General features: G+C 34.8%; 1 protein-coding gene across 1 annotated transcript; it reads right to left on the minus strand.

The window, feature by feature from the left end:
• Positions 1-1,638: 1,638 nt before the first annotated feature.
• Positions 1,639-15,171, minus strand: LOC117328236 (toll-like receptor 2). Its single transcript, XM_033885694.1, is given in 3 exon segments — positions 1,639-3,183; positions 3,185-4,295; positions 15,080-15,171. Coding segments are annotated over 3 exon segments (2,505 nt in total). The 5' UTR covers positions 15,132-15,171; the 3' UTR covers positions 1,639-1,841.
• Between the last annotated feature and the right edge of the window lie 822 nt (positions 15,172-15,993).

Consider the following 15,993-nt stretch of genomic DNA (forward strand, 5'->3'; position numbering starts at 1 on the left):
CTTTTGTTCTTATAACGCCGGCCGAGAGGATAGGATATTTTTAGGCCAATATTTAATATTTCGACATATTGTTTAGTTGTTTAGATCGACGTAGAAAACCTTGATAAACCAAATTCACAGGAGAGGGTCTTCTCTCTTCTCCTTTCATCTTCGCTAGGGTAAGCATAATTGCTACTGAATAGTACTAGGATAGGACCCATTCGAATCTGGGGGTCGTTTTCAAAAGTTAATCACACCATCAATTAGACAGGCGACTCTTCCACCCCACATTCTTTTTTTCCGTTTTGTACTGTTCCCATTCTGCTCAATTTCCTATCTATTCTCGTCCGCTGAAAGGCCAAAAGGCCGTTATAGTTTTATTTTAATTTTAAAAGAGATTCAAATACATAAATGTCCTCATACGTGAGGGCTAGCATTCGCCATGCTTCTTTTCTATTGCGATGAATTTATTCCAGTGTGTTGTTTTTTTTTACACCGATGAGCTTAGGCCTTTTAAAGTCAAATATTTTCTATTATTTTTTTTTATATTTTTTTTTTCAATATTTTCATTTTTCGCTTCCTTTGATTTCGTTAAAGCTTAAATCGTAACTATGCAATCTAGAAATTCGATCTAAGGAAGTGCAGACATTTTAGTTGCTGCCACTGCCGGATTTAAGGGGGAGGGGGGGGGGGGGGGGATTTTGCATTTACCGGCTAAAATTTACCCCGGACCCCCCATAATTTGGCACGCCCCCTGAAATGACAATCCTGTATTCGACCTTGGCTGCGTTGCTTAAGTTACAAGTATGGGTTGGTAAGAGTAGCCAGTTCTTGGGTGTTGTATATTGCTGTTTCTTAATACTTTTAAAAACTAATTTTATAAAATCACAAAAACATGGTAACTTTGTGTTTCACTGATAATACTCGCGTTTGATACTGCGTCTTTTTTCTACTATTCAACAAAGCGCTACAGTGACGTATACGTAATACATAGCTTTTTATATACTTCACACGCTGATTCCGTGGTTGCTAAGGAAAAAGTATTTGTTCTCCTATAATTCACAGGCTTATTCCGTTGTTGCTACGGGAAAGGATATTTTTTCTCCTATACAAATTTACTTCACATGCTGATTCCGTGGTTGCTAGAGAAAAGATATGTTTTATCATATACTTCACAGACTGATTCCGTGGTTGCTAGGGAAAAGATATGTTTTCTCCTATACTTCACAGGCTATTTCCGTGGTTGGTAGGGAAACATATTTGTTCTCCTATAATTCACAGGATCATTCCGTTGTTGGTAGGGATAAGAAAAATTATTATCATATCTTGCAATATTGGATAGAGTTTGCCTTAGTAAGATAGCTATGTATGCTATGTACAAAATCTGTCTCGCATAACGTTTCACGTACGCGAAGTTATCTGCGTTCAACGGGGACAACACTTATGTTGTGTTCTTGTGTTCACATCTGTCAGTCGCCATCGTCAGTTTTAGTTGGACTTTTGTCATTTGTTATTATGAATACCATACAACCCCACAGCAAACACGCCGAAATGATTCCGTCTACGTCAGCACAGAGCCCGACATCTTCTATAGGACTACTCCACATAATATAAATGAACAAGAGGGTAATGGAGACAAAATCATATAAAAATGTTAGTTTTTTAAAAGCATTCGCTTTATTCGCTTACGATATAATAACAATAACATGAAAAATAGGATGAAAATATTAAAACATATAATACATAGATAAGGTGGGCTATGTTATTTATATAACGTCAAAGGGGGATTGTAGGTAAAATGACACCAGAGTCATGTCTTGCCATCTTATGGCATCATGTCATTCATTAAATGTCATGCCATCTTATAACATTGTGTCATTCACATCCTCCTCTGGTTTAACAATTTCAGGATTCCCCTTTCGGATGTATTTTGATAATTTGGCCAAAACTTTCTCCCTTGCTTTTTCCATTGATGTGTTTTTGTCAGCACATTTTTCGAGTGAGGAATCATCACGTGGCCATCGTAAACATTCGACATTGTCCCAGTTTTTACGAAGTAGTTTGGGCAACTCAGAGAGTTCAATATCATCTAATAGGATAATAATGTTCATATCCTCTCGGCCTTTTCGAAAGGAATAACCACTTGTTACCTGCATAGCATACCTAGTCCATTCACAGTTCAGGAAATGATAGCTTACTACAAACACAGACTTATAACAACTATCTATCGCGTCCAAAATGTTTGTAGCGATATCTTTTCCTGGTTCAAAGTCTTTGTCTGCACACATGAACGAAAGTCCTTCTTGTTCTAAGTGTGATGTAAGTTGATCTCGGACCCATTTGCTGTCCTTGTCGGAATATGATATAAAGGCATAGTGTGTGAACTCGCCATCAGCTGGTTGTCTACACCAGACCCGTAACTTGGCGCTGTATCTCCAGGATACCAACGACAATGTAACCAACACGAACATTACTACGAGCAGTAGTATGGAGACAATGAGCCAGCTGAAGGAAGCACAGTCGACCTCGAATCTCTCAAAGTTTCTTTCTAGATATTTAATCCTGATTGAATCACCGTGTGGTGTGGCACATCGAAGATTTTCTTTGTCATAAAGTACTGTTGTTCTTACAGCCCAACGCAGGAAATCCAAATCGTCACAGCTACATAGGAGGGGATTACCGTGCAGATTAACCAGGAACTTTGTAGATTGTTGTTTTAGTTTGTCTAAGACGTTATAATCTGATAATGTCAGTGTTGTTAGGGCGTTATTACCGATATCAACGTATTCCAGTTGTTCAAGGGTTTCTAAAGCTTGTGTTGGAAACACGTTTATTTCATTCTCCGAGATGAGTAAAACTTTCAAGGATTGTCTTTGATCATGAAATGTTAATGAATCCCATTCATTGAGATGGTTTACTGACAAATCCACATATGTCAGGTTACGAAGTCCAATGAATACTGACTTCGAGTTGACAGACAGAAAATCATTTTTCAAATTGCTTTGCTTTGCTTCAAGTTTTGTAAGATTTTTCATACCATTGAAGTCCATACATCTAAAGTGGTAGCAATTCATACCTGATACATACAACTCTTCTAAGTGAGTCAGCTCTTTACCATATATAGGGTGCCTGAATCTGCCTTTACGCTGGTAACTGATGTCAAACAATTTTAGAGAATTCTTAAATGAAAAATGTATATTATCAAAAGTCATGTACATTATTATGACTTACATTTAGAAACATTAATTTAGGTGGTATAATGAAAGTGATTTTTTCTGGAAGTTTGTGCCGATTGAAGATGTAAAGCATTCGTTTCGATCGGCTAGGAATGTTGTTTGTGAGGATGAAATGAGTTAAATTAGGAAATAATGGAATAACTAGTAGTATTCCGAAGGAGCTGAACTTATTTGCTGAAACATCTAAAACTTCAACACAATTTCTGCTTGTCCATGATCCGATTACTTGCAAATGGATGTGGATTAAAGAATTTCTAATTAGATATAAACGTTTTACGCAAATAGACTTTAAAAATTGAATGTCAGAAACCGTTAAATCTACAGGTCTGTCAAACAACAGAAAATTGTCAGTGTATCTAATCTCTTCCATTGTTCGGTTCCGTAATCCATACAGAGCTTGGAAAACTTCATGGATATCTAGTGTCCGACGGGAATCGATGTGGAGTAAAGTAAGGTTTCTGAATGGAGAAAATGAGTCCTTTTCTATAAAGCTGATTTTAGAATCTAATGTGAGATGTGTTATTGTCAAACTTTCTAATCCCCTGAAGGTTGTATTTCGAATAGAACATTTTTCAATACCATGTAAGTTCAAAGTCGTCAGATTATTGAAACCCGAAAATGCACTTCCAAAGCTGAATTGTTCGAAAATATCGATGAAAATTATCTCAATGCTAGTAAGATATGACAGCGCGTTAACTGGGTAGGCTTTATGGATATGGAATCTGTTCTGATTAAGTTGTAAAACTCGAAGGTTGACCAGAGGTTGGAATATGTTTGCCCCAAGAGAGCTATCCAAATTGTTATCTCTGAGGCTGAGATATCGAAGGTTTAGAAGCCCGTCAAATGCTCCAAGTGATATGTTTCTCATCCGGTTCGAGTCCAGTTTCAGGGTTTTTAAATTTAGTAAAGTGAAGAAAGATTTCGGTTGTAAGATGGTAAGTTCATTGTTCGTCAGATCTAGTTGTGTGACGTTGACAGGTAAATCCTGCGGTACAGTGTTAAGTCTACACCGTCGACAGGTGACGTCCATCTCGTCTCCTACACTTCTCTCCACACAGCAGTCGGGGTATCCACGGACACCTGGTACCAATGGAACCAATACTTCCATTAGGTGATTTAATACTAGTGATGATCAAAATTAATTTAAATACTTAACTTATCGCAGAAAGCAATACAGCAAACCAAAATCAGACAAGGAATTTAAGCGCACTTTCGTTCTATTATGAAAAGATTATGGAATTCATAGCAATCTTAAAATCATCTATCAGTATTATCTGTGTATTCTTCAACCAAAGTAATATTTAATGAAAGATTGCATTTTATACAAATTATTAAAAAGTTACGATAAAAGACATACTGATCGATTCTTATACCACATTAAAAAAATAACAAAAAAACAACAACAACAATATACTTACCTATTAATCCTAATACCAATCCTAAACAATTTCAGTAACAGACTTACCTGTCAATCCTGATATCCATCCTAAGATACTGTATACCTGATAATTTTCGCCCCGTTTAATTTTCGCCATTTTCGCCTTTTGATGATAGGGCGAATTTATGATGACGGCGAACATTTTAAGCTCAATTGCAGGATTTACAAGTTATCGTACATAGGCTAATTGTAGTCGGACCAAAAACATACCCTCGTACATTTCAAGTGTGTTTTATTCTATACAATAACAAGCAACACCTGTTATATATTTACACTAAATTTATAAAATAATGTATTGTTTTATTCCAATCCATGCATGTGAAAGAAAATCTATATCTAAATATAGGCCTAATATATTTGCAATATCACGTTGAGTTAAATCGAAAATATAGCTTAAGACAGCGTACTAGGTTTAGTATATTTGATTTTTTTTTAAAACCTACAAATACTAAGTTACTTTTAAAAATACAGTCAATTTTTTAAATGATGCACGCAAAATAGCATAAAATTTGAATTGTGAAGACTGATTTTATGAGTTCACTGTCGCTTATGGCTTGATGACAACTAGTCACGACACATTGGAACTTACCACTCATCGTGTTGGTTCAAAATCGACCATGCATAATTGATACTATTCGAATCAATATAAGCTAAAAGTAAATCTGAACACAGGTAAACGTAGTTTATTATTATTATTATTACAAGCTAACCGGTAATAAGTATTTATATATTAAAGTATCTAAAATGCTGCCGTATCCGTCCACTTAAGGAATATATACAAAAAAAATTATGTGAGAAGGTAAAGTTCATTCATTCAAACAAACCTGGTAGCATTCATGATTTGGGACCATCACAGAATGTGTGTGCATTTGAATTGTAGAATTGTCCTTTTTTGTCCCACCCTTCCTCCTTGGGAGCCAGCATAGTGCCTCAAGACTCTTAAATAACAATTAGACCAGCCAAATAATGCCCCAGACCAAGTTTGAAAAGATTGTGATCATCAAGCTAGCTATATAGAAGAAAAACAATTTAGCAGGGATGTTTTCTAAGACTATTTACCCTTCTGAGACTCTCTTCCACCACAGAAGATTTATATCCTATATCACAAACTGCTACTGTTAGACCCCATGCAAGAGAAAATTGTTTTGAGTGTTTTGAGTTGGGTAGCCTTAAAATGAAAGCAGAGAGACATAATTATTGATGAAATCATGCAATTTTGAACTAAATATGTGCTGATCTGACAGATCCACCTATTCAAAATGTCCAACAACATTATTTGAAGCTTTAACCAAACTAAAAAATTCATTAAAATTATTGTTAAAAGGAAGTAGCAGAGCATTGCATTATATGTGTGTGTGTGTGTTATTGAGACATGCAAAATATTGATGTACATGTACATGTATTGCAAAACAAGTAAATTCTGAAAATCAACCAATTCCCAAAAGCCACTAAATATGACAATTTTTTTCAAACCAAAAGTCAACTGGAAACAAAGAAATGAGAAGAAACTTTTGAAGATATTTAACAGAAAGAAAGACTTATGTGAGGGACTATAACAACAGAGATATTATCAAAAGAAAGGAAATTAATTTTAAGTATACAAATAAGCAACTGTAAACCTTGTTAAACAAGTTTTGTAAAGTTTCACCTCTTTTGTAACTTCCAGATTTCCTGAACTGGTTGGATTTTCACTAACTTGAAGAGTTGTACCCGCTTGTTTTTTTTCTTGTACATCTTATTCTAGCAGATTGCCATTCATATGTGTTTCCAATTGTTCTATACCTCATAATATACATCTGATGATATTTGAAGTGGATGAAAATGGAATAGGTTATTGTATTGAGTCACATTGACTTCATTTCTCCAATTCATCCCTTAATTTAGCATATGATCATCTGTCATTTGAAAATATGTTCCTAAACTAAAGTCAACACCTGTATGAGAGCTTGTCAGTGTCTAACTCCCGGTGGTGGGGCAAGAGGAAACTCTGAATACTCATTGATTAGTCTCATCAAAATTAAAGGTCTTTGACCTGTTAGAAGGTGAGGTTGCCAGATCTATTGATTAATAAAATCTGACATTCTGTGTATTGCAATCAGACAAAAAATAATGCAGTATATGTCAACAAGTATTTTTGGATTGATACACCAAATACCTTAATATGTATGTTTAAAAAATATTTTCTTATTACTGCAAACACATACATGAATATTCTACAATTATTTCGATTACATATTTGGGAAATGAAGGAAATATTTCTATATTCGAGTGGATTCAAGAAATGTATAACACAGTATTCTAATAAAGTAATTGTAATAATTGTGAAAATGTCACAGAAACATGTCAACAAACAATATGAAGTGTGGAGCACAATGGATTTTGAAAGTTAGATTCTTACTGTAGTCAAGTTGTCAAGAATCATATTCTTTTATATACATCTGTTTCGTTAAATCTATGACTTAAAAAGTCGTTGCAAGGATTCATAAAACAAAACCCCACAACAAAAATAACAAAAAAAAAAAAAAAACTATACACAGATGAACTTAATTTAAAAAGATAGACAATTGAAGCCATAATTGTGTAAAATGAACTTAATTTTATATCTTCATAACATGTTTACACAGGCCATCAGAACTGACTGAGAAAAACCCAATTCCATTCTTTTTAAATTTGTTGTTAACATTTCTCTGATCCTCAATAACCAAAGTTTTTTGTTTGTTTTTTTAATTTCACAATTTCATGACTTAGGCTAATATGCCAAATACAGTAAAACTTTGTCTCTACTAACCCGACTGACTCTTAAAAAAAATCGTGCAGGCTTTTTTCTCCAAAAATTCAGTGCTTTTTGTAATGCAAGTATTTGATAAGAATGTGTAGTCCATTCCTGTTTTAACATCAATCCAGGTCAGTAATACAAGTTATATACGTATAAAGCGATTAATTACACTTAATATTTGGGAAAATAATCTCTGTTTTTATATGACCAAATGAAAGAGTTTAAATTGATAAATATCTTCTTAATCTAAATGACAACCAAGGGAAAGACATACATTTTTTGTAGGTTGCCAGTGCTGGAACAATCTGAATTTTTTTAAGTTTTCCAAATTACCGGTAATACCACAAGGAGACAAACATGAACATACCGCAGACTCCTGAACATGTATTAGTGCACCAGCGACCAGATGCAGGTAGCTCAGTTGTGAAGTGTACGTCTAGAGTTTGCAGGGTCTTGGGTTCGAACCCCTGTCTGGCTACTATCTTTCTCCAGCTACATATTTATCGAGCATTGGGAGGATGCTAAAGCAACATGATATCCGAACCTGTTGTCTTTGGGGGGTTGGGGGGGAGGGATTTGATAAAAGGAGGGAGGAATGTTGCGGAACTGAACTGGGTTGATGATCGGCGACCAGGTAGCTCAGTGGTAGAGTGTCCGTCTAGTATTTGGAGGGTCCTGGGTTAGAACCCCGGTCTCGCTACTAAGTTTTCTCTTTCTCCTGTTATATGTCTGTTTACCTATTACTTATAACCTGTGACACACTTGATACATGTACATGTATGTTTGTTTACCCTGTAACTCATATCAAGTAAACCTGTGACAGGTTATGAGTCATAGAGTACAAAGACAGGTTACAATGAATTGTATGAGCTCAAGTCATAGGGTCCCCCCCCCCCCCCCCCCCTTCGAATTCTGACCACTGGGGATGTCATTTTTGCCAAATTTTAATCTAGCCCCCCCCCCCCCCCCCCCCCCCCCCCCCCCCCCCCCCAAAACGTCTCAAAATGTGCTATACACTAGGGGAGGTCCAAATACATGTAGACTGTAACTAATTATCAAGTCCCTGTGGGTAAACAGAAGTATGAAGTCAATACAGGGAGTTGGAGAAACAACGTCCCAGCAGAGACCTGTATATCAGTATATACGTCTCTGGTCCCAGAAGCAGAGACGTATATATACATCTTGTACATCATATACACGTCTCTGCCAGTAGGTAGAAAATTTAGTAATACAGACGAATCTGCCGTGGATACAGACATATATGAAGTGTTTACAAAGGGATACGATAGTAACGTGACCCTGTGGTCAGATCAGACCTGCAAACCAGTCAATTTTAAACAAAGATGCACTGTACATGTGAAGTACAAATATTCTTAATAGAAAAATCCCGCGGATAAGCAATAAGATCGACTATGGTTGATAGCATGTGGGCTTCCGATTACGCCATCAAATTCATTTCCCGCGAATTTATTGGGAAATCTATATTACCCCTTAAAATCAACTGAAGTGAAAGAAATTAAAAATGTCTAAATAGAAATATTGTAATCAGTATTTAGTGCAACATTAAAGTTTCATCGTAAATGATTGCTACGATTCGCTAACCTAAAGCAGAAGTAATTGAAATCAAATTATTTTAAAATTCACATTCCGTTTCTATTATAATCTTAAAATGTTTATTACAAGATCGTTTAGAAGCTTTGCAGTACTGACTCTTTCAAACGCACAGATGCTTTGATTTGAGCCAAGATGGCGACCTGAAGCTGTGAGGCGGTTTGGATTGGAATTAAAATGCGTATATTTCGGCAAGTAAACATCGTACAATGTTCCTGTGTGGTCAGATCATCTAATTTTGTCAATATGTATTCAGAACAGTTGTTGTTTAGTCGCTACGGTCATTAACATAAAAATTCGGATTATTATATAAATACTTATTTAATTAGAAAGAAAAATGGGGGAATTCGATAAATCTAGAGTGTTCAGAGTGCAATTGTATCGAGAATTCCGAACGGAATTTTCTGATTGTAAACGAGGAAAAGGTATTTCTTAAAAAGCAGTTTAGGGCGAAATTAAAACGAGGCGAATATCTTTTGTGTTGCTCAAGGGCGAAAATAACCAGGTATACAGTAGTTACAGTGATTGACCTGCCTATCGATCTTGATATCCATCCTAAATTTGTTGGAGGGTATGACTTGCCTATCAATACTAATAACAACCTGAAATGGCTACAATGAAAAACTTACCTGTGATTCATAATACCAATCCTAAAATTGTTAACTTTCAATCCTAATGCCCATCCTAAAGTGGTAACCTGTCAATCCAAATACCAATCCTAAAATGGTTACCTGTCAATCCTAATACGGTTACTGTGATAGACTTATCTCTCAATCTTAATAACAATGTTAAAATTGTTTCAGTGATAGATTGATCAGTCAATCCTGATATATAGCCTAAGACGGTTACGTGTTGAACTTTTCTGTCAATCCTAATTCCCATCCTAAAACTGTAACAGTGATACTCTTATCTGTCGTAATACCCAATCTAAAATTGTTACGATGACTAACTTACCTGTGAATCATAATGACCATCCTTACATAGTAACAGAGATAGATTTACCTGTCAATTCTAATACCGATTATAAAATGTTTCCATTGATAGACTAACCTTTCAATCATAATACCGAGCCTAAAATGAATACAGTTATAAATTAATCGGTCAATCCTTATACTCATCCGTAAACGCGAACATTAATGAACTTATCTGTCATTCCTTTGGCTAAGGGTACTTAATTTTAAATACTGGTTTATATTATTATCAGTGAATAATAGAAAGTAATAAGATATTAATGTTCATGTAAGTATACTGTTAAGCATAAATATTTGCTGATATTGATTTTATCCTCCCAACAGATACAGGCCACACAGTCCATCTGCATAACACACTGGTCATCCACTAATGAGGCTCAAAAGCCAAAGCAAATAGATATATATATATATTTGAAGTAGGGTTACACCAACTCTTGCAAATAATTTCATAATTTCATAATTTCTTAATCCGATTGAAAGGAGTTACTTCATTTTGATGGTTATATCATAAAAAAAAAGAAAAAAAAGAAAAAGAGAAGAAAAAAGAATAAAAAATAGAGAGAAAAAAAAGGAAGAAAAAGAAAACATATTAATAACAAGTATCAAATCTGCCCAAAACCAAATCCATCAAGTAGATATTCAACAAGTTTTGCAATTTAATTTAATTTAACCACCATTTAACAAATGTGGAATAATGTGATAACCAGGTGGATAATCCAGGTATACTTTGAACTGCTATATCATTAAAGTAAGGTGAACAAGGGGGTTAACTAAGTAGATAGCATAATTTAATCTAGAATTGATGGTTATATATATATATAGCTTTAAAAAAAAGAAAAAAAGGAAGAGAATTATTATCATTATCTAATTAATTGTAATTGTTGATATTAATGAAATCTATTTGATTGCGATATATAGCTTGATATATGTGATAATATATCTTTATTCTGTGTATCATTACAACTGTTACAACCATGAACAAGGACATTTATACATAGATGATTATGAGAATAATGATTTTATTTTTGTTGGAGAATCTGGCGAATATTATTATATTCATAACATTCTGAAAAATAATGTAATGCAGTTATAAAAGATTGGTTGCATTCACACATTGGAATTAAATGATCTTTGTAACGATCATAGTTTAAATTACTAGCATTATTTCTTAACTGGCATAGAATAATAATTATAACTCAATTTCCACAAAATTTCAAAACATCAGTTGATACAGACTTTATAAATATACTTTTATTTCGTAGCCTTTTAAGCTGTGGCGTAGACTGAATGTTACTTAAATCTGGATCAAGACTTAATTTCATTAAACATGGATGGGCAAAAACTTTCAAAATAACTTACAGTACGACATAACGGGGGATCAAATATTCTATTTATTCGGACGGGATATCTGTCTAGATTTTCATTATGAAAATATGGTTGAATGATTTCTCGAAGACAATCTGAAGTTTCATTGTTCATTATTCTATACATTATGATAATTTTATGATTCTTTCTTCTGCAACTTTAAGCTTCCCAACCTAATTCTTTGTATAACTTATCATGCGGTGTTCCTCTGCGTTAACCTGTAATTAATCCCCTAGCCTCTACTTGTATAGATTCTAATAGATTTTTTTTGAGCTAGTGTACAGTTGTCCCACACAACATCTGCATATTCAATAATTGGTCTTATGTAAGATGTATATATAATAGTTAGATATTTTCTATCAACTTTCTTTGTTATTAATCTTAAAATATTTATTCTTTTAAATGCGTTATCATAAATTCTAGATGTGTGTTGGTTCCATTTTAAGACCAAAATGTGTATGTACTTTGCTCTCTGCAATAGGTTCATCATAAAAAGTAATGATAGGATGATTCTTGTTAGTTTTTCTTGAAAAGATAATAGATTCAGTTTTAGAAGGATTAAATTTGATGTCCCATTTAGTGGCCCAATGCTAAATATTTGTCAAGTTATCTGAAAGATTTTGTGCCCATTCAATGGAATTATCATCACATGTACCATAAAGAGAAGTGTCATCTGCAAATAATTTAATTTTACTGGAAACACAGTAAACAATATCATTGATATATATTAAAACCAATAATGAGCCGAGGACAGAGCCTTGTGGATTCCTTCCTTGAACATGGTGAAATGTTGATGCATGACCTTCAGTTAGAACTCTCTGTTTTCTATTTGATAAAAAGTTTTGAAATCATTTTAGTGGATTACCTTTAACACCATATGAGTCTAACTTGTAGAGCAGTCCAGTATGCCAAACTCTATCAAAAGCCTAGCTTATGTCACAGAATATAAATCTGATTTCTTTATTTTGATCTAGGCAGCTAACAATGATATGGTAAATAGATAATAATTGTTTTACAGTAGAATCTTTAGGTGTAAAGTCAGACTGATGTTTTGGTTTAATCTTATATGTAATCATGTAATTATAAAGATGTTTAAAAATGATTTTTTTCTAACATTTTGACTAAAACATAAAGTGACAGAGATAGGTCTGTAATTTGACACCTCATTAACTAATCCTTTACCCTTATAAATAGCATTAATATTAGCCATCTTCCAGCTGAGGGGAATTGTACCAGTTTCAAGTGTTTTATTAAATAGAAGAGTTAGAGGAGCTATGATAGATGGGTAAAGTTGTTTGAATATTCTGGGTATCATATCATCAGGTCCAGCAGATTTATTAGCATTCAGAAGATATAAGTGATATTTTACATCCTGTTGGGTTATAACAATATCATTAATAGATTGAGGGTACTCATTATTAGTTTCAGGTATATGCTCATTATTTGCAGAAGTAGCAGATATTGAAATAAAGCATTTATTTAGAAATTCGGCTGTGTCAAATGGATGTTGGATAAAAAGTTATTATGTTTCAGTGGGGAAATAGATGTAGATTTATTATTTATATTAAGGACATTTCTTACAATTTTCAACCATTCATTAGGGGGAATAGATTTGTTAGTTAGTGATTTTAGTTTTCAACATATGTTCAACAAATTAGCCTGTCAATCCGAATACTTGATAATCTTTCATGTCAATCCTAATTCACATCGTAAAATTGTTACCTTGCTAGACCTGCCTGTCTATCCTAATACCCATCCTAGAATGGTTACAATGCTAGACTTACCTGGCAATCCTTATAACCATCCTAGACCTTTTACAGCGATAAACTTTTTGACAATCCCTATCCTTAAACGGTTACAGTGATATATTAACCTATCAATCCTACTACCGATCCTTAAACGGTAACAGTGATAGATTAACCTATCAATCCTACTACCGATCCTAAAACGGTTACAGTGATAGATTAACCTATCAATCCTACTACCGATCCTAAAACGGTTACAGTGATAGATTAACCTATCAATCCTACTACCGATCCTAAAACGGTTACAGTGATAGATTAACCTATCAATCCTACTACCGATCCTAAAACGGTTACAGTGATAGATTAACCTATCAATCCTACTACCGATCCTAAAACGGTTACAGTGATAGATTAACCTATCAATACTACTACCGATCCTAAAACGGTTACAGTGATAGATTAACCTATCAATCCTACTACCGATCCTAAAACGGTTACAGTGGTATATTAACCTATCAATCCTACTACCGATCCTAAAACGGTTACAGTGATATCTTAATCTATCAATCCTACTACCGATCCTAAAACGGTTACAGTGATAGATTAACCTATCAATCCTACTACCGATCCTAAAACGGTCACAGTGATAGATTAACCTATCAATCCTACAAACCGATCCTAAAACGGTTACAGTGATAGATTAACCTATCAATCCTACTACAGATCCTTAAACGGTTATGATGATATATTAACCTAACAATCCTACTACCGATCCTAAAACGGTTACAGTGATAGATTAACCTATCAATCCTACTACCGATCCTTACGGTTACAGTGATAGATTAACCTATCAATCCTACTACCGATCCTTAAACGGTCACAGTGATAGATTAACCTATCAATCCTACTACCGATCCTAAAACGGTTACAGTGATAGATTAACCTATCAATCCTACTACCGATTCTAAAACGGTTACAGTGATAGATTAACCTATCAATCCTACTACCGATCCTTAAACAGTTACAGTGATAGATTAACCGTAAAATGAGTTCAATGATAGACTTACCTGTCAATCCTAATACCCATCGAAAAATATTTACATTGATAGACTTATCTCTTAATTCGTATTACTATCCTTAAAGCGTAACAGAGATAAATTTACCTTTCATTTTAATTTTCCATCCTAAGATATATTCCTGTGAATCCTAATACCCATACTAAAATGGTTACAGTAATAGATTTGCCTGTGAATCCTTATACTCAACCTCAAATTGTTTCTAATACTGTAATGAACGTATCTGTCAATCCTAATACATTGTACCTATCCTGGAATGGTTACAGTGATACACTTATTTGTCAATCCTAATACCTATCTTAAAATGGACATAGTTACACAATACCTGTCAATCCTAATACCTATCCTAAAATGGACAGTTGTACACATACCTCTCCATCCCAATACCTATCCTACAATGGTTATCTAGCTGTCGATCCCAATACGTATCCTTAAATGGTTACTGTGATAAACTTATCTGTCAAACCTTAAACATTATACTTATCCTGGAATGGTTACTGTGATACACTTATTTGCCAATCATAAAACCTATCCTAAAATGGAAATAGCTATACACATACCTTTCCATCCTAATACCCATCCAAAAATGGTTACTGTGATAAACTTACCTGCCAATCCTAATACCCATCCTAAAATGGTAACAGTGATAGACTTACCTGTCAATCCTAATACCCATCCTAAAAGGGCTACAGTGATAGACTTACCTGTCAATCCTTATACCCATCCTAAAATGGTAACAGTGATAGACTTACCTGTCAATCCTAATACCCATCCTAAAAGGGCTACAGTGATAGACTTACCTGTCAATCCTAATACCCATCCTAAAATGGTTACCTGTCGATCCTAATACCCATCCTAAAAGGGCTACAGGGATAGACTTACCTGTCAATCCTAATACCCATCCTAAAAGGGCTACAGAAAACATAACCTCCATGTCGGTAAGTGAACATAAACCTGTTTATCGTGTCTCAAACTTCCGGGTTGAAATATCCTACACTATAAACCGTTTGCATTCCATTCATATTCATATTCGTTTCTGAATATCGTACAATACAAAAACAAGAGGTCAAAGGCCACAGGGCTGTCGAGGTAACAAAATGTCTATTTGTTAGCATTCCTAGCTCGTTTATACTTTGTTTATATTTCCCGGGCGTAGACCAGCCATTACGGCCAGGCAGTAGATTTAACATTAGCTATATAGCAATGTGCAGTTCATTTTTGTTCCAGAGTGGCGTTAATTCTTGAGCTTCGATGTACTATTCAATAGATAGCTAAGTGTATAATCTGTTTATCGCTGTGGAATTGCTCTACATGATAGGCTCAGTGACCCTAACCCTAACCCTAACCCTTACCTACATTGTACAGCAATAAACCTTGTTCTCATTCCTTTTACCTAGCTAAAAACGGTTACAGTGATTGATTTACCTGTCAATTTTAATACCTATCCTAAAATGATTACCTGTCACTGCCCTGCAGGTAGGGCGTAAGAATTGTACCTGCTGCCCCCCTTGCATGATCGTAAGAGGCGACTAAATTTGGGATCTTATATTTTCTCTTCTTTCTTCTCGTGCGTGCGACATGCATGCGTGTGGTGAGTGCGAATGTGTGTTTTGGAAGGCTGCGGTATGTTCTTGTTAAGTCTCCTTGTGATAGGCCGGAACTTTTGTCGATTTAAAGTGCTATCTCACTGAAGCATACTGCCGAAGACACCCAGCAGGACACCCCACCTGGTCACATTATACTGAAAACTCGGCTAGGGGACAGAACCCAAAGCCTTCCTCACAGGGGCGAACGCT

This window comes from Pecten maximus, chromosome 5 (genome assembly GCF_902652985.1).
Source record: "Pecten maximus chromosome 5, xPecMax1.1, whole genome shotgun sequence".
NCBI classification, from domain to species: Eukaryota; Metazoa; Mollusca; class Bivalvia; order Pectinida; family Pectinidae; genus Pecten; species Pecten maximus.